This window comes from Rhinichthys klamathensis, unplaced genomic scaffold (assembly GCF_029890125.1).
Source record: "Rhinichthys klamathensis goyatoka isolate OS25496 unplaced genomic scaffold, OSU_Roscu_1.1 h1tg000461l_1, whole genome shotgun sequence".
Taxonomy (NCBI): domain Eukaryota; kingdom Metazoa; phylum Chordata; class Actinopteri; order Cypriniformes; family Leuciscidae; genus Rhinichthys; species Rhinichthys klamathensis.
Window position 1 is genome coordinate 76,321 of NW_026606950.1, and position 23,518 is coordinate 99,838.

The following is a 23,518-nucleotide window of genomic DNA, read 5'->3' on the forward strand; positions in this document are numbered from 1 at the left end:
GGCCACTGCGTGGGTCATTAATCCAGTTTTCGACCATTTCAAAGGGACACCTCTGTAACCCCGTATCCAGTAGCTTCTTACCACTCACGGTCCTCGGCCGGCAAAGAGAGTGTGTATGTTTGTGCCATTTTTGAAGAAACTTAGCAGATCTAGAGCGAGTTCTGTTCTCGGGGGAATCCGTTTGTTTTCCCCCAAAAAGGGGCGTTACCCTTCGATGAAGCAAAAGTAGCGTTGGTCTATCCTTCTGGTCACGAAAAGAGAGACAGAGAAAAACACCATGTGAGAGAATTGCGGGAACAGCGATCAGGCAGACTTGTGTTCTCTCCTCTGCAAGTTTGATGTCAGCAAAGAACAGTAAAGTTAAGTTGATGTGCATCTCTCTCTATCTCTCTGTCTAACCAGCCCGATCTCATGAAAGCGCGTATCTATACCACGAATTTCTCGTGCCATTTATTCGCCAAAAATAGTTTTTGCGTGCATATGATAGGCCTACGCAGTTTTCGGGCCTACGCAGGCCTACGCAGTTTTCGCGTGCATAATATGACACGCACTTTTTGGCGTGTAATATGCACGCACTCCACACCCCTAATCCTACCCAAGAGATTTACAGTGCGTAGTATGCACTCAAACACCATTTTGGGCGTATAAATAGCACAAGAAATTAAATTCATGGTATAGATACGCACTTTCATGAGATTACGTTTGATAATACAAAGGGCAATGGTGTTTGTTTATAAACTGCAGCTCGGAAAAGATAACCGCGTCGCGGGTTAACATGAGTTCATATGGGCGTGCACGAAATGAAACGCTCACTTTCCAGTAAAACATCTATGGGGACCCAGTTACCAGTACAATATGGGCGTGATGGCACTCCTCTTTAGGCGCTCATACTTTTAAAACAAGACAATGATTATCTAGTCTCCAAGTCAGTTTAGTTACAACTCTGCAATAAAGCAAGATGGAAAGCAATCTATTGACATTGACTATTTTGCATTTAAAATGTTGATTGGCTGGACATACTGGTCAATATGGATGCACATCCCTCAGTAAATAATAACCATCAAGTATCAATTATTGCTTTTATCATTTAATACACAGTGACATGCATGGCAAGCCATTTTAGCTTTTATTAATTCACAGGATGCATTTTTGATATCAATAATTACATTTGTGCTATTTAAAATGTGAATTACTGATATTAATAATATAAAATATGTCTATTTCTGATATCAGAAATTACATTTTCATTAGTACTAACTAAACGAGGGAGGATTGTAGTGGGAGAACTGGGGTGTCAGGTGTGACTGTGTGGCAATGGCAAATGGTTTGCATGGGTCAGGTAGGAGGGCCCCTTAACAGATGTTTGCTTAGGGCCCCAGGGAGGTCAGGATCGGCTCTGAATGACAAAAACCTTTTCTTATATAAAAAGTTCTTATATTATCGTTCGGTAAGTCCAAACAATCCAAAGACCTGCATTTATTAAAAGATAATGACTGGAACGGTAATCTGAGAGCCGACAGTAATTAATGCTGAGAGATCACTGCAGACATAACATCTCCCTGCACCGCAGTTATTGAGACAAGCAACTGAAATAAAACGCAAGTTAAAGAAATCACATGTCTTCTGCATGGCAGAAATGCATCAACCAGTAGAGATTCTGCTGTATCATTTATACCATGCTAGATATATTTATGTGGCAATCAGCGGGCAGGACCTACATGTAGTGATGCGAAAATATAGAGCGCGGCATTTCTCAAACAAGGAAGGACTTGTTATTAAGTAGTTTTGGTGAGAACGACGTGATTCGGAGTTTAGTTATTTGCTGTTGCCAAGCAATGTCACAACTTCCTGCAGTCATATAGAATTGAAGTGATGTGCAGTCTAGAGTGAATGTGCACAACGTGTCCACCCTGACACCACACCCATTAGTGCTTGTTGAAACACATTTGGGTTTGGAGTTCAAAGTCATGGGCATTAATATGGAGTATGTACTTTCCTCTAGTTGTTCCAACATGGATGCAGGGATTTGCTTTCATTCAGACACCAGTGCATCATTGAACAGGCATGCCATTGGAGAGCAATCAAGTTCTTCATATAAAATTAAATTAAAATCCTTGATTAATACTACTACTAATACATGTATTATTCTTTTCTTTATAAATATGTTTTATATGAAGAAAGCCGAAAACAAAAATCATTCTCTGACCACTTGTTTTGTTTGTGGAAACTGATCTGTTGCAGGAGGGATGGAAAAAGACATAAGCCTAAGCCTAATAAGATGTGAAACCCAAACGTCTGGAGAGATTGTGGGTGGTCCTATTTTCTACTGTTGTCAGCTTACACAGCACAAAGCAGTCGAAATACCAGAATGCCTTGCATTTCATTGGTGTCAGTCTAAATATTCGCCTGCCTGTTCAGTGCTGTGTGGATAGGACTTTGGTTATTTTGCTATTTTTGCCTGTTATTTTAATGACCTAAGTCATAATTATTCAAAGAAAGATTATTAACCACAACCAAGACTGAGAATCAAACCAATGCATGTTTGATTTAATTTTGAAGAGTAGGGGCTAGGGGGTTTACTCAGAGTCCATTTAACTTTAGCATTGGTGGAACATACAGATATTCCCACCCCCAACCCACGCCATTGGTTGAGTCATAGTTGCTATAGCCAACAAATGGCTTACTTATAGGCTCTGCTCTAAATGGCACCATAAGCCATTGCAATTTTCCTCCGAGTCCTCCCCACATTCATGACGTAACACGACTTTGACTGTTGGGTAAAAGTCTGCTGCGGAGCTGGCTTCAGTGTGGGCTCGGCGAAAGTGGTGCTTGTGAGCCCCCTTCTGAAACCTAAAATGACACGGTCATTTTCTATTGTCTTGTGGACTTAACGGACACATGGCAGTCATTGTAAGTCCCTAAGTCCGCAAATGCACATGAAATGTGCCATTTGGGACAAGGTCAGGGCTGGACTGGCCATCGGGTATACCGGGCATTTGCCCGGTGGGCCGACGTGCTTTGTGGGCCGATGCATCTCATACTTAATTTTTTTTTTTTTTTGTCTGAACGGACCATAAAACTCGTACATCGGCGCCCCATTGCGTTTAGTTTTGTTTAATTGGGGGCTCTGAAATCTTTGTGCCGGTGTATGCATTGGACAAAAAAGTCAGCGTAGGTTTTTCTTTTTCTCACAGACCGGCGCATGATGAAACGCGTAGATCAGCGGCCCATTGGTTATTTTCTTGATTGACACTGGGCTGGTCCAATCACATCTTTAAACTCCTTCCCCTTTGAGCTCTGAGTGAGCGAGCAGTGTCAGTGTGTATCTGTCAAAATAGTCAGAGCGTTGGAGAAGAAACGCAAGGAATGTGCAGTGAAATAGCGTGAAAAAAAGAAACTTCAAAGGCCCTTCAAGTGTCTGATGAGGATAGTGAGGAGGATAAGGAGAGAGATGAGTGAGTGCAGAGAACTGTGGTAAGCAGAACTAGGCTACTGTCACAACACTTAGGCTATGTAGGAACCCACTACCCAGTTACGCATTATTTACACATCTACATATTTGACGATTACGCATTTTATTAGAATTGTAATGAGATTAGTTTGTAAACCCTGTTTTTTTTTTCAAAATAAAAGCTCGATGCCGTTTCCTTCAAAATAAAAGATCATGTGCTTATCTCTGTATAGAAATTAGTACGAAACTAATTATGAAAGTTGCTTTTATTTTTCAGTGCATTTGTTTTACAACATATGGCTATTACTGCCATGGGATTAATATTATAACTATTATTATGTAGTAGTGTAATGTAGACAGACACTATATCACAACTAAAAGAGTTTTGAGTTTTTCTTTGTTCAATTTGCACACTGAATATGGGTTGGAGCTCTTTATTTTTAACTCTCAAAGTGCACCAGATTGATGAATTTAACATTAAAAAGCACAACATTTTCTTACGGGGGAGCATACGCCCCAACCCCCCTACAAGGACAGAGGTGCACTCACCACAGATTTCACAAAATCCTGTGGGAAAAACCGGTATTGCTATCCCAGCTTATAGCTTTCTTTAGGATTCATCACTGTGGAGTATAGTTCAACTTAGTAGTTATTTCATTGATTAACTCTTACTCACTCCTATTCACTTATGGCATTAGCGGTTTTAATAGGAGTTGGTATACATATTCAAGGGCTATATAGTGTTATATAGTGGGCCAGTCTGGGCCAAAATGCCCGGGCCGATTTTTTGTCCCAGTCCAGCCCTGGAGAAGGTCATAATTGTCTCAGCATATTTAACTAGGCTAAAACCTAAAAGAAAGAATGTTTGCATCAAAATGAATTGCACACTTCAGCTTTAAAGTAGCAATGTAACGGAAGTAGCGTTAGATCTTCCATATTGTGATGTATACCGGTATACATTGATTGTTGATCGGATTGAGGCAGATCTGAATGAGAGCTTTGTTGATTGTAAGAAAGGGGCGGGGTTTAAGCAGACTAAATGATTGGAGAAGATTGGAAGATCAAGTTATAACATTGATTAAAAAATATTAAGACACACTAAGATCAATAACATGCATTTTTTAAATAGAAAGCATGAATTTAATGTCATGTTGACTTGTTATATATGTAGACTCTTATGCAAATGTCTATAAAAACAACTCAATTACACTGAGCACATATAAAAATAATCTGACCAGAAAACAATAACTGGCTCCAGCAATGAATCATTTCAAGAAAAGAGTGGATAAGAAGGACAGTTCACCACGGAGATTCATCACCACAGTAAGAAAGTACAGTCTTTACAACAAATTCTCATCCGACTGGCATTTGACCATTGAATTGCCAGACAAAAATTCGGATCAAGTCATTCGGATCATCCCATACAAGATGCTCATGCAAAGTTACACACTAAAAAAATCTAAATGATGAAGGCACAGACCAGAATAAAATTCTCCCTGGTAAAATCTCTGATTTTAAGGCCATGTCCACACTAATACGTTTTCGTTTGAAAACGTATATTTTTCTCTCCGGTTTGGCCTTCCATCCACACTGAGATGGCGTTTTAAGTCAATGAAAGCGTAGCTTTTGAAATACGCTCGTCAAAGCGGATAAATTTGAAAACGCCGTTTTCGCGTTGTAGTGTGGACTGTGAAGCCGGAGGTATTTGAAAACGATGACGTTAGTTTAGTCATGTGATCCATGTTGTACGAATAGATATTCATGTTTACCGGCATAGTGCCTGTTATGTGCTATTCACTTTTACACTGTTGCTAAAATGTTACTTTGCACACTCTTCACATCACAGTACTGCAAAGATGACAGAAAATGTATTCAGATTTGCTGTCCTGCGGCAACACAGGAGAGCAGTTGCGTTTTATGGTGACTGAGTGCAACCTGGACGCATCAGTGATGGTGAGATAGTTTGCTAAATAAAATTATCCTGTTAGAAGAATTGCGCGATAACTTTATTATTTATTTTCCCATCTGTATCATCTCGGTGAGCTTTTGTGAGGTTTCACGCATGCGCAGTAAGGTGGATTTAGAAGTTTCTCTTCCACACTGAAATGTCGGAAAACGCCTGCAAACGCTAGTGGACGGAGAGCGTTTTTAAACGAAAACGCAGTTTTCAAATGTATCCGGATTAATGTGGTGGACGTAGCGTAAAATCCCAATGGAACAGCTGTCTAAAAGGCCGTTAAACCAGGTTAATCTCCAGCAGACCCTCATTAACAGGTTAACGGTTTCTGTGAATGATGGCTGGTCACAGAGGTTGCAGAACTCTCTGTAGTGCTCTCTATAGCCTGAAGATTCAAGACGTCAAGGTGAAATGAGGTTTGTTCGTTTTGTGGCAGCTCCTGCTTAGAATGCAAGAGGCAAGTTCATGGATATCTACAGTTAAGAGGACTGGACGAACCTTTCTGACTGGTATACAGAAAGTCTGGAACACAAAGGGCCTGCACGTGTGACATTGATTCTTCAGTAAGGGTGTCACGATTTAGATTTTAAATCGAAATCGACCTAAATTAATTCACAATCTCGAACTTCGAATTAAAAAATGGAATCTGCCACGCCGCCATGTGACGTCCGGTCGGCGTGCCAAGTGGGAAAAACACGCGTGTTGAAGTGCTGCGAGTCTATGGTCAACCTCCTCTAACTTAGCTACGGCCATTCAAAAGATATCATGGCAACTGCAGATGCAGGAGACCCATCGACAGAACTTGAACCCCCTCCTCTTTCATTGAAGTCGCAGGTGTGGAAGTTTTTTGGATTTCCAGTGAGTTATGTTGACAACGTTCGCGCTTCAAAAAAGCCACAGTTTGCAGACATCCCAAGTCTCGCGGAAGGTCCGGGAGTCTCCCGCATATTGATAGCGGCTCCCTGATGCCCGCAAATTAGTTAAAATCTCCCGGAATCTAGAGTGAGCGAGCAAGAGCGCACATGCGAGACAGAAAAAACTGTGCTCCAAACCGAATTGCGCGCACGGCAGAGAGGGAGAGAGCGAGAGACATTGCGTGTGTGCCTCATGAAGCGCATGTAAGACAGAGAGCATCCTGATTGGCCGGTTTCGGCTTTAAAAAAAATAAATGTAAAAATCGAGAATCGAATCGAACCATGATCTAAGAATCGAAAATGTAATCGAATCGAGGATTTGGAGAATCGTGACACCCCTATTCTTCAGTCAAGAAACGTTATCAGAACCAGCAGACCACTGAATCCTCTAACTCAGTGGTTCTCAGTTGTAGTCCTGGAGTAACCTAGAACTGCACATTTTGGATTCTCCAGGACTCAGAACAACTGTTCTACTTAAATCTTTTGATCCTTTAAAGAGCAATAATAAAAATTAAAGCGAGTAATAATTCATCTGTTTGTTGAAGCTGGCAGGAAGCAATCGAGGATCTGCAGGAGGGGGATGTAATCTACTGTTAAACACACCACTTAAATTATGCTTAATCTCATTCTCAAGTCGACAGTGTATTGTTTTTAGCCTCAGACGGCACGCCTACGGACAGTCTGATGCATGCTGCACAAAAATGACAAGAGCTTTCAAAATCATAAGAATGAATGTCTGGGTCATTTCATTTTGATTACAGTAATATGATTTTTCTAATTTGTATCTATTCAAAATAGACTTAATCAGACCACTTGAAAACAAAGTAAGGCGTCAGGTTGGTACATTGGGAACTTCATAGGAAGAACCAGTTGCTTGTGTAGAGTAAGTTTGTGAATCTTTGAAATTCGCTTGAATCGCTTTACTATAAAACCAGGCTTCTCAGTTGTAACTACATCACAGGTGACAGGTGGTCAGAGAGGTTGCATCAAAGAGGCTATTTTCTTATCGCCTCTTCCACATCCAGCCTATGAATCACATTTCCATAATTCCCTCCATTACTTTAAGTTGTTTTTCAGCGAAGGAGGATTCTATTAAAAGCCTCAAGCCTTAGCAACCAGCCTGGACTATTCATCTGAACCAAAACTTCACCTCCCTAGCCTCTTGATGCATGGCATCCTTCATAACATTCGGCAAGAGAAAAACAAGGGGGCTGTGTGTGTCTGTGCATGAGTGTTGGTCCGTGTGTGAGCGTCGTGAGTGGGAGGAGAAACGTTTGGCGCACAGAGAGTTAAATTCACTCTTAATACAGAGAACAGCCTTCAGAACTTCTCCAGCCCACACAACAAACCACAACACGTCTGACATTCTCTTGTCTTGTGTCAGAGTAACTCACGCATGCATCAAAACAATCTGCTCTTCCAGGAACAGAAATGCCCAGCTCTGAAAAGTCCTACCATTGTTTTCAGTGGTTGCGAACTGCATTGCAGTATCGGAACCCAAAGCAAAGGAAGGTTGTTTAAATCGAATTAATTTAGTGCAAAACCTGCTTCATGTGGTCTTTGACACCTGTGGTTTTGCTCTAGTAACAGTCACTGATTGCAGTGATGATGTTGCCGTCAGTAGAGGAACTTGGCAGCTTCAAACCCCACCATTGCAGTGGCTTTCCTTTAACATGCAATCTGGGGTCCGGGCTTGACCCCATGGAAATCTCAACAAAGGTGAAGGTGCACAAAACAGCGATGAGCCATTGATGGCATTGAACGCAGGGCTATCACCCAGACGGCTACAACACAGAATCATTCAACACGTCTCCCTTGCTTTCATCTCCCCTTCTGCCACGATTTATCCCAGTCAGACACTTCAAGGTGCCTGGATTTAATCTGAAAAACTTCACACAGATCATGTCCACCATACACTTTTTAAGCAGCACCTTCAAGGACATTGACATTTTTAAGTTAAACGCAATGGCAATTCTAAGTTAATTAGAATTCGCTCAACACTGCATAACGGGGGAGTTTTTGTTCATTGAACTGCATGCATTATAACCAACAAAGTAAACATGATGTCAATAAGAGATTCATTGCATAGTGTAAACGGCTTAATTGATTATAACCGGAGTTTTCGCAAGAGTGCATCTTTGTGTATCTCACATTACAATTGACAACTTCTGTGATTATAATGGCAGCAATCTTTGCTCGCTTTCTGTATATAATACTATAAATTTTTCATGCTGCTACATTGCAAAGTTTCTGGATTGACAACCATTTTTAAATATACGCGATTGACAGCGATAACCATAGCAATGGACAGAACAAAACAATAAAATACAATGCTGTAAGTGAAATTATCTGTGTATTAAGTCTGTAAAGTGTGAGTGTAAATGCAAAATAATAGACCTTCCACTTTTTCTATCTAATGTGTACTTTGTTCATTGTATTACTAACTTTTTTAATCAGTCACTAAGTGACTTTATACATAAACATTTACAGATTTTTAGAAATAAATTAGTTCTTGTTTTATGATTTGTCCTGACAATGAAATTAAAAATAAGCATGATAAGTTAAAATTGTTTTGAATTTATTGTCAGTGCTGTGCTCACAGTGGTAGGATACTTTGTACTGTGTGTGTGTGTGTGTGTGTGTGTGTGTGTGTGTGTGTGTGTGTGTGTGAGAATGACCCTGTTGGTCCACCGCCACAGAAGACAATTTTTAATCCAGAAAAAACCCTGAAATATTTATATTTTTTCTTCTTTGCATCATATGAATAAAACTGCATGAATACAGTTTTGAATAGCATTTTTGCCACTAAATCTTTTTTTTCTATTATTATCCAAACAAAACATTGCAAGAACAAATATGTTTTTGACATTATACACATACTTATCGGCAGAAATAGTGTTCTCATGAAGCATAATATTTTCTAATTGGTAAATATAGCCTAATAGTTCATATATATATATATATATATATATATATATATATATAGGCCTATATACACACACACACACACACACACATACACACTGTATATAAAAACTGGAATAAACAGTTTCCTAAACTCAATTTTAAATGACTCCATTATTTTTCCTTTTAAACCTCTGAACATGCAAAGGAGAAATACTCTGAACACGAAGGAAATTAACATGACACAAACAACAATTATATGAATCAAATTGTCAATCACAAATCAAAGCTCTCAGACATATGGTAAAGCAGACGCATGCTTTTGAGACAGCGCAGACACAAACAGGAGAGCAACTCTGCTTCTTACCTACAGGACGCGCGGATGCCCATGAGAGACAGTGCTAATGAAGGCAACAGGGGCTTGCAGGCCAGAGACAGAGCCATGTACCAGAGGCAGAGGAGGGCCACCTCAGTGCACACTGATGCACAGTGAGGCTGAATGCTGAGGAGCGTTCTCTCTCTCTCTCTCTCTCTCTCTCTCTCTGCTGCCGTCAGCAACAAGAGCCCGCCCTCCTCTCTGTGCCATGCGCTCTGATTGGCTGGGGAAAGCCAGAACTGCATTGCAGGTAAAACCACTGCCGCCTCCTCATTTCTCCTTCATAACGCGGTGCGTTTTGCTGTCACTCCATCCCATCTGCTCTCTCTCTCACTCTCTCTCTAATTACAGCAGGAAAAAAATCAGCCGGTTCACAAGAAGGCGAGTTACTCTCTTGCTCATAAGATCCGTGTCTTAGCGGCCGGGTAGTCAGTCCAAACAAGCCTCTTTACAGCCTTATTAGTGATGGCAGGTAAGCAGCACTGAGTCATGGCAGGGTCTCTGTAAGAGGGCACTCAACACAATCAATTACTCTTATCTCTCGCCCCTCTGAGACACACACCACTACATGAGAGCAACTTGCATATAATTGAACACTATTTACACATGGGTATTTCAATTGAGATGACAATTTTTTAACAATTCATGTTAGATGCTCCGATCAGCATTTTTGGGGCCGATCACCGATTACCAAAATCATGATCTGCCGATTGCTGATCACTGCCGATCACAGAATGGCAGGGGAATGGGAATCTTTTATCTATAATCTAGCAGAGTTTGCACCATTTGTAGAAATTAAACAACTATGAATTAACTGTATTGAAGAAAAAAAAAAAACAGTAGAAATAGGCTACAGTCAACGTCTTGAAGAACCACCAAGTGTTCATTTAATTGCATTTAGAAAATGACAAAAATTAAGGAAGGTTTCTGTCTTTTTACCTGAAATAGATGTAAAAATGTGAAATCAATTATAGTGACATGCCATTGGGGCTGGGTCTCGTAAACAAAATTTTCGATACTGATATCGATACCTTGACGATACTTTTTCCGATACCAATTTTATGAAATCCGTTTTAACAATATTACACAATTTTTTCAGTTTGTTAACTTTTTTACACTCATATTTGAGTCTGTAAAAAAGCACCAATACTTAAGTTTTCTATGTTTCCTAATCATTTAACAACATGTAGCCTATTCTTTACTTCAATGAGCTCGTTGCAGTGGCGTAGGTTTGATTTTGAAATTGGTGGGGATGGGGACAACAATATATAAATATATTTTAAGTTTTGATCGAAATTATTGCAAGGGATATATCAGTGTCACTGGATATTGGTAGGGACACGTCCCTAGCATCCCTACTAAATTCTATGCCCCTGGCTCATTGTTTCTGCCTTAACTTAATGCACTGTTTAACAATAAAACTGAATGAAAATTAATTGAAACGCATTACACAGTCACCTCTGATAATAACAGATCGCTCTAAATTGTAATTTAGACACATGCATTTTCTGTAAAGCTGCTTTGAAACGATATGTGTTGTGAAAAATGCTATGCAATGTGAATTGAATTAAATATAGAATACTGGGGGCCGGGATATATGCCTCGCGCTCAGCACGCATAAAGCTTGTCGCAAAGCACTGGGCAAAGAAAAAATGTGTCGAGAAAAAATAGCAAGGAGATATTTTATTCGTTTATTAACCCTTTAGAACCGGCTGTGTCGTCGCCGACATAGACCAGCAATCATTGTACCGTAACTCTTCAACCATTCGCACTATCAAAACCATTCAAATTGCCCCTGACAGCAGACAACATGCGCTTTTCGGCAATATACGGCTTATTACGGTAATTCCGTCAGCAAATGAGAGCAGCTTTCTGGCAGAGCGGGAAGGAAAGATTTGAACAGAGAGATACGAAGTGCGGCAGGTTAGAGTGTTTTGGATTGCATAGAATAAAGAAACTAACAAATACATCGTGAAAGAAGTGGTAGACAGCAGAAGAGGGGATTGGGATGATTTTTAATTAAACTTGGGGGGCGGATGGCGGTTACTCTTTCACATATCTTTCCATGTGGTGTATGCATGTGTATGTGTGCGTGTCTATGAATGGACGCATTTGTATGTGTGCGACTGTGCGTGTATGAAAAAAAGTGTCCTAAATGAAAACTGTGCAACCCAATGTCACAAAAAAGACTTGTATCTGATGTATTATACTTCATTTTTCAACTTTAAAGTGTTAGTTCCTTTCGTTTGTGATTTTTCTGGGGGGGGGGGTTTTCAAAATAAAAATCAGAAAATGTATTCTCGTTTTTTAAATTTTTGTCTATTTAAATTCTATTTACAAACTCACCACACACAATAATGGTCAATAACTGTAATTTGTTGAAAGCTAATCTTTTTCTGAAAAAGATGACACCTTGCATATGAAGATAGCACATTATTTTAGAATTTTACAGTCAAAAAATAAAAATGTGTGAAAAACACCTCGAAAAGAAAAAAGTCGGACGCATGCTTCAATCTATCGCCGTTGTGGAGACTCCGGTGAAATCACAAAATAAAATGCACACAAACGTGATGAACATATTCGGTTTTGATGAGAGAGAGAAAAAAACTATACGAGGTTTAGAACCCGTAACCTCTGACACGCTTGGCAAAAGATCTACAGAACTCAAACATAAGATCTGCGGATCGATGCATTTATTTACGGGTTGAGCAGAGAGGCTGCACAGTTTGACCAGCGGGCGGCAAGAACTTGCAATGTAACTATTTATCAGAACGGCCCTCGCGGCCTTTGAAACACTACCGAACCACCGGTAAAAGTCCCGACTCACCCGATTGCCACTACGCCCGTGCACGCCATTAAAAATATATATATATATGAATCGATTTTTAGAATTCTATGAATCGATTCTGAATCGGTAAAGATTGAATCGCGATTCAAATGTGAATCGATTTTTTTTGCACACCCCTATAAATAAGAGCCAATCGCTGATGGGTAAAGTCATCGCGTCACTGCAGCTGCCGTTAAAAGCTCCGGAATCAGTCAGACACGCGCTTCACTGGCATTAGCTTGATCAAGCCTGAAAAAATCCGTTTTCTGTCATGATTCGAGAGTTTAGAAACTACATTTATGAGAGTTTTTGTCAAATTTCATTGGTGATTTCAAATATGAGATTAATCGTAAGCTTGGCGAACAGTTTTGGAGATTTTGATGTTTCCCCATTCAAAAAGACAGGAGCTGCACTTGCATGCCTGGGCGCTTCAAAGATGGCCGCCGAGTGAAATGACTTGTCTTAAAGGTACTTTGCACTGGTCGCACTGTATTTTACTGTATTCAGTAAAAGAATCAGCTATAAGTGTCATTTGTTAAAGAATCAGTTCAACCACACTGTGTATTCATGTTTTGGATTGAGTTTTTCTTTTTAAAAAGCTCATAAGAGTCATTTGTTCATAAATCATTTGGGCTACATTGGTTCCACTGTATGTTTTTTATTCAGTCAAAAATAACTGGTTCATATGAATCATTTGCTCAGGAATTGGTTGAACTACACTGGTTCCACTATTTGTTTTTGATTCATTAAAAAGAACCGGTTCATGAGAATCATTTGGGCTACACTGGTCACACTGTATGCTTTTGATTCAGTAAAATGAATCTGGGAAATGGTTTCCAAAATAACAATTTGGCCTGGCTAGACGCAAAACGCAATTCAGACAAGCCTTTAACCTCTTAACTGTCACCCCCCTTTTTAAGAATTGATGTGAAAATGCACTACCCAAACTTAAACGCTTGTAATTCATGAACCCTTTGGACTAAAGACTTACGGTTGGTCTCATTTAAAAGACGACACTTGGCAGATTATTGTTGAAGTGGAATAAATTAATAGAATTAAATTATATAAAAGTTATTGAAGTTTAAGTTTATTGTTATGAAAATATAATAAAATATATATTTTTTCTTTTATTATAATATATATATAAATTAATATAGGTTTCAGCCTAAAAATGACAAAGTCAAAGCCATATATCTAACCAAGTTGTGTTCCAAATTTGAAGTTGATATCACAAAAATTGAAGTTCCCATGAGATTTTGTTTAGGCGTAATACCAGACATAGCCACCGGGTGACATTGAATTCCATTGAATTTAATTGTGTTCATTCTGCCATAACATGTTAATAAATTTCTGTCCAAATATCAATTCTGTCACAAAATATGGAACCTTGAGATTCAGACCTTTCTGACAATATGTGTTTTGTCAAGATTAGAAAAGGTTTTGATCATAAATTATGAAACATGATGATGCCCAAAAGGGGAGGAGCCTGATAGAAGAATTTAGAGTACCGTTTCTATGGTAACGCAACATCCAATTTCAAAACGGTTTTCACAGGATGAATTCTGAGTTCGTAAGCTTTCAAACGAGACCTAATTTATGATAACTACTAAAATATGTGATGTAATAAAAAAGGTGATAAAAAAAGATAATATTATATTTTAGAGGATAATATATACAATATACTTTTTAGAGGATAATATTATTTTATAATTTTTTATTGACAAATACTAGATTATATATGTTTTATTGTGAACTTTTAGCATGCAAATCAAAGTTTGAATGATTAAAAGTGTAGTTGTTGACTTTGTTACAAAGGTGAAAACACCTGTAATGATACAGATTTTTTTTGATGCGCACTCTTGTCATATATTAATCCATTACTCTTCCAACATATATTTTTCTGCAAAATCATCAACAAATATGTATTCTTGACTCTTAGACCTTTCCAACGATATATAGTTTGCCATTATTAGATTAGGATTTATTAGAACAATATTGAAGTAAACTTGAATATCCCGCTACCGGGATGGTGACAGATGGACCTCTCCAATTTTATTTTTTGTCATACTGCACAGCTACTTGACCAAATTATTTCTCCAGTTCATCTGAATTACAATTATTATATTTAGTAATATTCACTTCCGTTGAGGTCAGACTGAGAATGAACTCGATCCATAACAGTGCTTCAGACGAGAGCAGTCCAAAGAGTCACAGCGGCCAACTGAACAGAAGACAGGTACTAACAAAGAGAACATAATACACTCATCGAGTGCTTTTCTAGATGGAGAGACGTAGAGGCGGATGCTGGTGTGAACAAATACAATGTAAAAACATGAATTACAAAATCACCCTAGACCGCGAGCTGTTCAATGAAATCTAGAGACGTACAGACGAATAAAGTCAAATGAAAATGCACAAACAAAAAGCAAAAAAATGTGCAGCATGCAGAAGATTACAGATGCCCTTGGTCCTACAGTAGGACACTTCATTAGCTAAAATGCATTTGATGCTCTACTAGTTTCTTAGCAACCACAAAACCTTTGGCAATAGAAGAAAGGTAGGGTCTCTGTGACTGACAGGGCTATAAAACACTTTGCCACGAGCATTGCATAATTTTTCATTATGCAATTAACAAGCCTTTTATGGTGTTGATGATACATTTATATAAGGGTTTGTGTGTGTTGGTACTTCAAGTATGAACTTCACTGCTTTGGATTCTTGACATTTTCGTTCCTTTTACAGCCCTGAATAAATGAAGCAATTTGCGAAAGAAATAATTGACCCTCTCGATTGCACAATCAACACATTTATGTATCAAAAAATGATTTGCATGTTGGTCTAGTAGCATCTACGGTCACGCTGAGCCAATGGTGTGGGCGACATTTTGACCTCATTCCCCTATCATTTACTGTCTCTATTCATTCCTGCACTACAGCTATCAACAAAAACGGCCAAAACATTTATTTTTATTTTTTTCCTTTATTGTTTATAAAGGAAATTAAATCTTGTCCATAAATGCAGATCAATTGGTTAGCTTAAAGAGGCTCTTCTCAATGATTTGCCTGTATTTGGGCTCTATTCATTTGAGAACCTTCAAACTGTCAAAATAAAGGTTCGGTTAAACTTGATGAAACGGTGACAGAAAAAGATCATTATTGTACAAAATGTAGGGGAGTGAATATGCATAGAAATTTTAATAATAAATAAATTACAAGCATAGATAAATACAACAGAAATTAGATTCAAATGAAATAAACTGTTTTTTTTTTTTAGGTAAGTCTAACAGTATTCGGGTACAGAAATTGAATAATCAGATGTAAAATAACACTGCATATTCTTAACTGTATAAATTAAATATAATTATTCTTTGTTAAATCGACAAAGATTTTCTCTTTATATTTTGTTGTTTGATTAACATTAATGTCTATCAGCGGGTATATTAGCAGGGTTCCAGACTGCGACCAAATTGGTCGCATATGCGACCGTTTTTTGAGAATGTGCGAGTTAAAATGTTATGTGGTCGCGTCGCATTAGTGCGAGTGGACGCTCGCGCAACAGAACGCCGTTGTATCAGCTGCTGCAGTCCATAACTTATGTTCAAAATGAACGAGTACATTATGAATCCATTTTCCAAACGGTGTTTTTGACTTATCCTGAATCCCTACGGTACGCTTATAATAAGTGTTTATATTCTGACTATTTTATCCCGGGCTCGGCTCGGCTGCGGAGTAGCCCAGTGCCTGCGTGACTCGCCATAGACATTAACGGAGAGAAGTAGCTCCGGCTACAGTGTTCTTCTGCAAGACACATGCAGTTTATTTATTGACGAACGTAGACGTCACGCGCATTGCACACTGATGGTGAAACGCGCCAAATTATGAATTCAGGAATTAAGGCGGCATATAAAAATGAAAAGGTCTCACGAAATACCGAGCCCCTTCCTACGTCTTTTCAGCGGTTAGATGATAGTAATCGATCGACACAGGAAAATAATTATAAAATGCAGAAGGTAAGGAGTGTGAGATTTCTGATTTTTGTTACAACTATTAACTTTGATAACGGAAAATCTGTATCAGCGTTTTATAATACTCTAATCTTTTAAAATGTAATGCATACATTTTAATGTTTAATGATTTTTAAAAGATAGAAAGATGATGCTGATAGATAGATAGATAGATAGATAGATAGATAGATAGATAGATAGATAGATAGATAGATAGATAGATAGATAGATAGATAGATAGATAGATAGATAGATAGATAGATAGATAGATAGATAGATAGATAGATAGATAGATAGATAGATAGATAGATAGATAGATAGATAGATAGATAGATAGATAGATAGATAGATATAATATAATTCAAATGTAAATAGATAGATTTATACACTCCTAAACAATGCTGGGTTGTTTAAACTCAAATTTGGGTCAAATATGGACAAACCCAAATGTTGGGTTAAAAATGTAATATAATATAACGTAATATATAATAAAATGTAATATATAATATAATTATATTTATACTATATAATATATATAGTATAAATATAAAAATGTTTTTATATAATATAATACAGGTATTTCTACTGCAACCCAGAAAGCCTTTGCTAGCCTTGGTCCATTAAAACCACTATTCATCAACATGCATTGATTAATCCCATGGCATGTAGCAAAAAAAAAAAAAAAAAGTGCGACCAAATCATATGTTGGTGCGACCAACTGAGAAAGTTGGTAGCACCAGTGCAACCAGTGGAAAAGTTAGTCTGGAGCCCTGATTAGGCTGCTGTCACTTTAAGACTGAATGCACTGATCCAATAAAATTATACGCATTTGCTTTCTCAATAGTTTACATTAGTGTAACTGCATAACAGAGGATACTCGCCCGAGACGGGCATTTTGACAATTTTGCGAATATGTGTCCGTTCAAACACTAAGTTTGCATTTATATTACATGGTTCAAGTGACCCAATTCAGATTTTGTCCACAAAAAAACCAACAACAAAACTGTACAATGACAAACTCACTTATATTAAACAGAACTGTTTTTAACAAAACGAATAAGCACGGCATACACAATGCTGAAAAATTAAATGTGACTCCTGCTGCTGATCTGTGCTGTGACTCGTTCGGCTCACGCTGAATTGAGCAGACGTTTAGTTTTTAATTGTAGTATCTGTTCTCTAACTGATTTTTATTGATATATAAATCTAAACGACGGTAGGGGGTCAAGTGATGTAGCCGGTGTGCGGCTGAACACTGTGTAACACCTACTATCGCAGCAAGCCTACCACAACTCTAGTTAAAACAAGTACAAAGACATTTTATACACTCCTAACTTCTGGAGAGATGGTGCGCAGACACTGGGCAAACTAGAAGTGTGCACAAATAGTTGTATATTCGATCTGTAATAATTATTCGAAATACCATTCAAATATCGCTACATATTGCTTTGATGGCCGTTAATGTAGTAAATCCATGATAAGCACGCAAGCTAAAACTCACAGTTATAACTAAATGTATTTGTATTGGGTGACGCTGTGGAGCTTGTTAAAAAAGTTGATTGTATTTAATCAAAGACTGTCATTGTCTGCCTCTAGGCGCAGCGAAGTTTAGAATTACTTTAATTTTCTTACTAAATGATCTTACAAATGGAATTACTTTTGATCAAATGAATCAACATGTCGTGTGCAAACATTGTTATCATAATTTCACCACCACAATGAGAGATCAAATCCAAACACAGAACCATTGTGATTGACCAGTCCACTGAGGAAAGACAGCTGTCGATCATTCACGACTACAGCACAGCTTTTTTGTTTAATGTTTTCAACTAAAAGAAAACCTCAAGATTTAATGTAAACTTAAGTATATTGCCTAAACATAAGCTTGTTTAGGTAACAAAAACGTGGAAAAAAATAGCGTTATAAATGAATAATCGAATATTTGATTAAAGAATAAACATTTTTTGCGCTCATGGTCGACCACCTGTGCTTGCACACACTACCAAACGGATTGTACTTTGAAAGGCTTTATTCTCATCAGAGCACAAAATCTTACTCCATCTATAATCCTCTAGTTTTTGTTTGCAAACAGCGACAGCACTAAAACACATTTGCAGCGCTTGACCAGGCCAACAAACAATTTTAAACACGTAATTGTGGCTTTCCAAATGCTTTTCGTTAAGAGTCCCAACCACATGCTTTATTATGTTCCACTACAAAACAGGTAGCTCATCATTTACAGTTAATTAACCAATGAATGCCAGTTAAACTTAAGTCTGCCACTGACCATGTATTTAAATCTTTGTGAGCCCTAAGTGCATTAACATTATCGTTGGGTAAATACATGAGAGAGATAGGCCTTTATACTACACTTAAACACTTTATACTACAGTGCAAAACTGCATACTGTTTGTACTCCATCTATGCCACTGTGCAGTATGCTAAACAAGTAACCAAGCATTTATTTTTTTCAGTCAAGCTTTATTAGACAATGAGAGGGTGTCATATTAAAACTGATGGAATTAGCTTGCGGTCTGCGAGCTGCAGTTAACTGATCATCATTGGGCATGCTAGATTAAACCTGCTGTGTTATGCAATCTGTACTAACCAAAGAGAGAGAGAGGTTATCATAGGACATGATGACAGCACATCAGTCTCTGCTGACTCGGTGAGTGTGTGTGTGTGTGTGTTTTACATTAGCGCATGCATTTCATAACTCTAACACTGTTTCCTAACCAGCTGCAACAGCGACACTGCACACAGATGGACACTTGATTTCCATTTCTATGGTTTTGTGCCAGATAACCCAACCCCAACTGAAAAATCCACTCCTTGTGCATATTTCCCATGCAAAAGTTACAGACATGATGCTAAGCTATAGCAGGAGTAGGACAAAATATCGATAGGGCGGTATATCGTTGTCCTTCTCCGTGCGATATGAGAATCAATACGCTGGCGCCAAGTATCGATGTTTAAATGAATAAAATAAGGCGCTCTAAATAGATTTCCCCGCTCGCAGCGTCGCTACTTCATCGCTCCTTGAGCAACACATGAATGACTGAAACATGAACATAAGTTAACTAGCCTAAGAAAAAGAGGTTTTAATGGGATGGCGGACAGGCAGTGTGAGTAAAATAATAGATGCCCCAGCCACGTTCAAGTTCAAAGTCTGGACACACTTTCGGCTTTTATACCATTGCTGGGACAAACATGTTGTAAATAGACATCTTTGGCACTCTTCACAGAGCTCTTACTCAGATACACACGGGAGCGTTTGAAAGCAGGCGTCTATCAGTGGATATATTAGGGATCCGCTGATAGACACCTGCTTTCAAATGCTCCCGTGTGTATCTGTGTATAAGGACAGAAGGGTGAGTAAACAACCCTCTACAATGGAAGAAAATCACTCACATAAGCAATTTAATTTCAGGCAAGCGACTGAAAATGGCTAATGGCCTCTGACCTCAAGCACCGAGGCCAAAATCAAGTTGCGTTTCCACTGTTGGGCCAGTAGTCCCGAGGCGCTACCCTAAACCCCGCCCTTAACACGCCCCCAAAGAACGACATCACACAACTCCACCAGCTGACTGAAAACTAGCTAGATCACAAATTAAGCATGAAAGAAGCAAACGTTTGGTCTTTACTTAAAGATTTAAGATTCCAGCATTGATATTTCACCAATGTTTTACAATAAAAATGTTACAGCGACAGTAATATGTCAATTTGTGTTAGGAGTGCACATCAATCATGCTTCATTTCATTGCATTTATTATACAGGAAAATTCAACAGCAACAGTATAGTTCCAGTAAAACGGGCCTGGCTCAGTTTAAAAACTGGTTTAAAGCAGGTTCCTGTTCTGCAGCAACATAAAACAATAAACAGAATTTCAGCACATTTATACAAGACATGCTGAATCAAACTGGTATTTATTTACCATTTCACATTATAAAAAGAGATCACATACCTATTCAGTTGCACCTGCTTCCATTTATTTGTGATCACAGGAATGCACAAAACAAACTCCATTAAGGCTTTTAAGTACACAGGCTTAAACATTTAGAAAAATATTGAAAAAATATCATAAATTTATATCACATTTCTTTAGAACCATTGTGTATTTATACATTTTCCACTAAATTATGCGATCTGAGGAGGTTTGAGCAATCTCTCAAGTCCACCTTTATTTATATAGCACTTTTTACAATACAGATTGTTTCAAAGCAGCTTTACTGTGATAACAGGAAAATAATGCAACAAAGTTTGTTTCTGCTGTACATTAGAAAATAGCGTCATAGTCCAACTTAAGTAAGTTCAGTGATGGTTCGTTTTTGTTGTAAAAATGTTATTAATTTAGTTCATTTATATATATATATATATATCCATCTCTATATATATATAGCCGCTCTGGAGAAAACAGTGATGTCATCGTCCAGCTCAGTTCAGTTCTCATATAATGGTGTCAATGCAGGCAGATTAATAATATTGTTGAATATTAAGTGTCTCCTTTCAGCCAGAGCAACAGAGGAAGCTCAAGAGAAGAAAACAGGAGTTATGAGTTATACAGGTTAACCAGAGTTTTTTTATGACATGCGGATGCATTAGTCCAGTATCAACAAAGGCGGGAAAGGGAGGGAAGAGATAGATAAAACATGAAACCAAATAAATACACTATTATAATCATATAATATGATTTGTCTATGTTCTTTAAGCAGTCTCCGGTATTTTCCATAAAAATATATACAGTATGTATTTATTATCGCAATGGTTAGCATAAGTAGCCTTTAGCATCACATATAAATATAGGCTATTTCTTCCTCATACAGTGATCAGAATCCCCTTCAGATTGCAAGGATGTTATTTCAAACACTTGCTGATGCCTGAAAGTAAGTTTTGAGTTTTGAATTATTGGTTGATTGGTGATCAATCACCATTTCAGGAGATTCTCCCTTCTATGTAAAGCGCTTTGAGTACCCAGAAAAGCACTATATAAATGTAACGAATTAACAAATTATTACTATAAAACATAGGAAATGAGCAGCAGTGTTGACCCTCTCCTGACTGAAGTAAACTCCATCTCTGTTTATGACCCAGTTAGCCCGCTTAACCTCTTAAATCCAAAGCAGAGGGCGCTACTAAGTTGTCATTTTACTAAACCACTAGCTTAACCAACACAAAATGGGTGTCATTTTTAAGCTTAGAAGTTTGAATATAGGGAACATGACCATAACTTAAGTGCTTTTAAATTTGCTGACAGAAGTGCTCTTTTTTTCATAGCATGAGCCCACGCACCTCAAAACTATGCACTCTAATAATGACCTTGCTTTGTCGAAGTTTTATTGATTAAACTATTATCAACCTAATATTCCTGCTGCTGTGTTTTTACTGTTAATCAAATGACAAGAGACTCACAGCTCCCTGACTGAATAACTTTTGAATTTTAATTTTTTAACTATCCCTTCAAGTCTATGACCGGGTCCAATCCTGTTCCTGGAGGGTCACCAACCTACAGAGTGTAGCTCCAAACCTGAATAGGCACACATGAACCAGTTAATCCAGAGCTTCAGGATCAATTGAATGTTCCAGGCAAGTCTATTGGACCAACCTGAAGCTAAACTCTGCAGGAAAGTGGCCCTCCAAGAGCACAACAATGTTCTGATCCTCCCTTTACTGTTGACTGCATAGAAAAATACAAGCACACCTTTGCTCAACAAGCTGCACGAGTTAAGGAATGATTCATGTTGTACAAATGTGCCAATTTACACACCCTGGTTAGCGGTTCCTTCAAATCCCTGACCCTAAGCAATTGTAATAGTGATGAGAAAGGCCTACTAAGTACCATAGCATCTTCAAATACAGATTTTCTAATCTCAAGACTTTAGAGTTGATCAGTCAAATAACTCAAATCAGGAACCGCCCTGCTGCTAAAGAGGCCAGTGCAGCATTTGCTCCCCAAAACTGTGACCTGATTTGGTTTCAAGCAGTCCACGCTGAGAGCCACATTCTCTGTCATCCGCAGTCTTCCAGACCCCCAGTGCTGCAGTTGTGGAGGATACAGCTTACATAATGAGCATCCACACTGCAAGCAAATCCCAGTGCAGTTGACTGCAGACAGAACTGTGATACCAGCCCTTTAAGTTTTCCAGCACTGCACCACAACTTGCGCACAGTGACAGACACAGGGTGTATACACCTGGAGAGACAACTTCAAGGGAACACAAGGGTGCAAAATACAAGGGTTGAATCCCACTTTGGCAGGATGCATGACAAAAAGAGGTGGTCAGCGAAGTTGCATGCACGCATACATCTGTCACACCAACAAGGAGGATGCAACACCCATATCAGTCCTGCAAACCCGTCCCACTGCCTCGGCGCAAACATGTCACAAAGGACTAATCCATCCCGTACCTTGCCTGAGCACATCAGCTGTCTGATTAAAAATGAATCCAACATCAATAAGTCAGCAGTGCCACCTCAGCTTACACTCTTTGCTGTCCACACACACACACAGTTGCACTCACTTGCACCTCAGACCGCTGGCTAGTTTCACCACAGCTGTGTTGAGCGAAAAGATCCAATCCAGGAGCCACATGGCAGAGGAGGACAGCGTGGGGCAGGACGGTATTGTGTGAGCCAGAGTTAAACCACAGATGTGACTTTCTATCTCCCAGAGTATGGCTGCCTGCTCTCCGCTCACTGGCCGCCTCAACACTACCGATCCGACTGGAAACAAGGCAGCACAAGAGGGAGGGCAAGAGAAACAGGAGCAGAGGAGGAGGGTGATAAGTGAGTGAAAACTCACTCTCGCCAAACACGGTGTGGCATAAACGCAGCGCAGGAGGAGAGGGGACGTCGATGACAGATTTTGTAGAGGCACATGAAGAAAAGTCATATACTCCGCCTCTCTCCTGCAGAAGGGCCTGGCCGAAGGTTCTGTCCATCTGACATGTCGTATTTCAAGGACACAAGCAGACCCCAGAGGGCATGTTCCCTTCTGCTCGTGCTTCACCTGAGCATTCAGTAGATGAAAGTGTGTGTGTGTGAGAATAAAACGCATCAGGCTTGATGGCTGTCACAAAGCACTTATG

The 23,518-nt window shown here is 38.8% G+C and overlaps 1 protein-coding gene across 1 annotated transcript in view; it reads right to left on the reverse strand.

The window, feature by feature from the left end:
• The window catches only part of srpk1b (SRSF protein kinase 1b), a 55,914-nt gene extending 32,812 nt beyond the window's left edge, over nt 1-23,102 (reverse strand). Inside the window, 1 exon segment of the mRNA XM_056236690.1 lies at nt 22,952-23,102. Coding sequence (XP_056092665.1) covers nt 22,952-23,022 — 71 coding nt within the window. The 5' untranslated portion in view covers nt 23,023-23,102.
• Between the last annotated feature and the right edge of the window lie 416 nt (nt 23,103-23,518).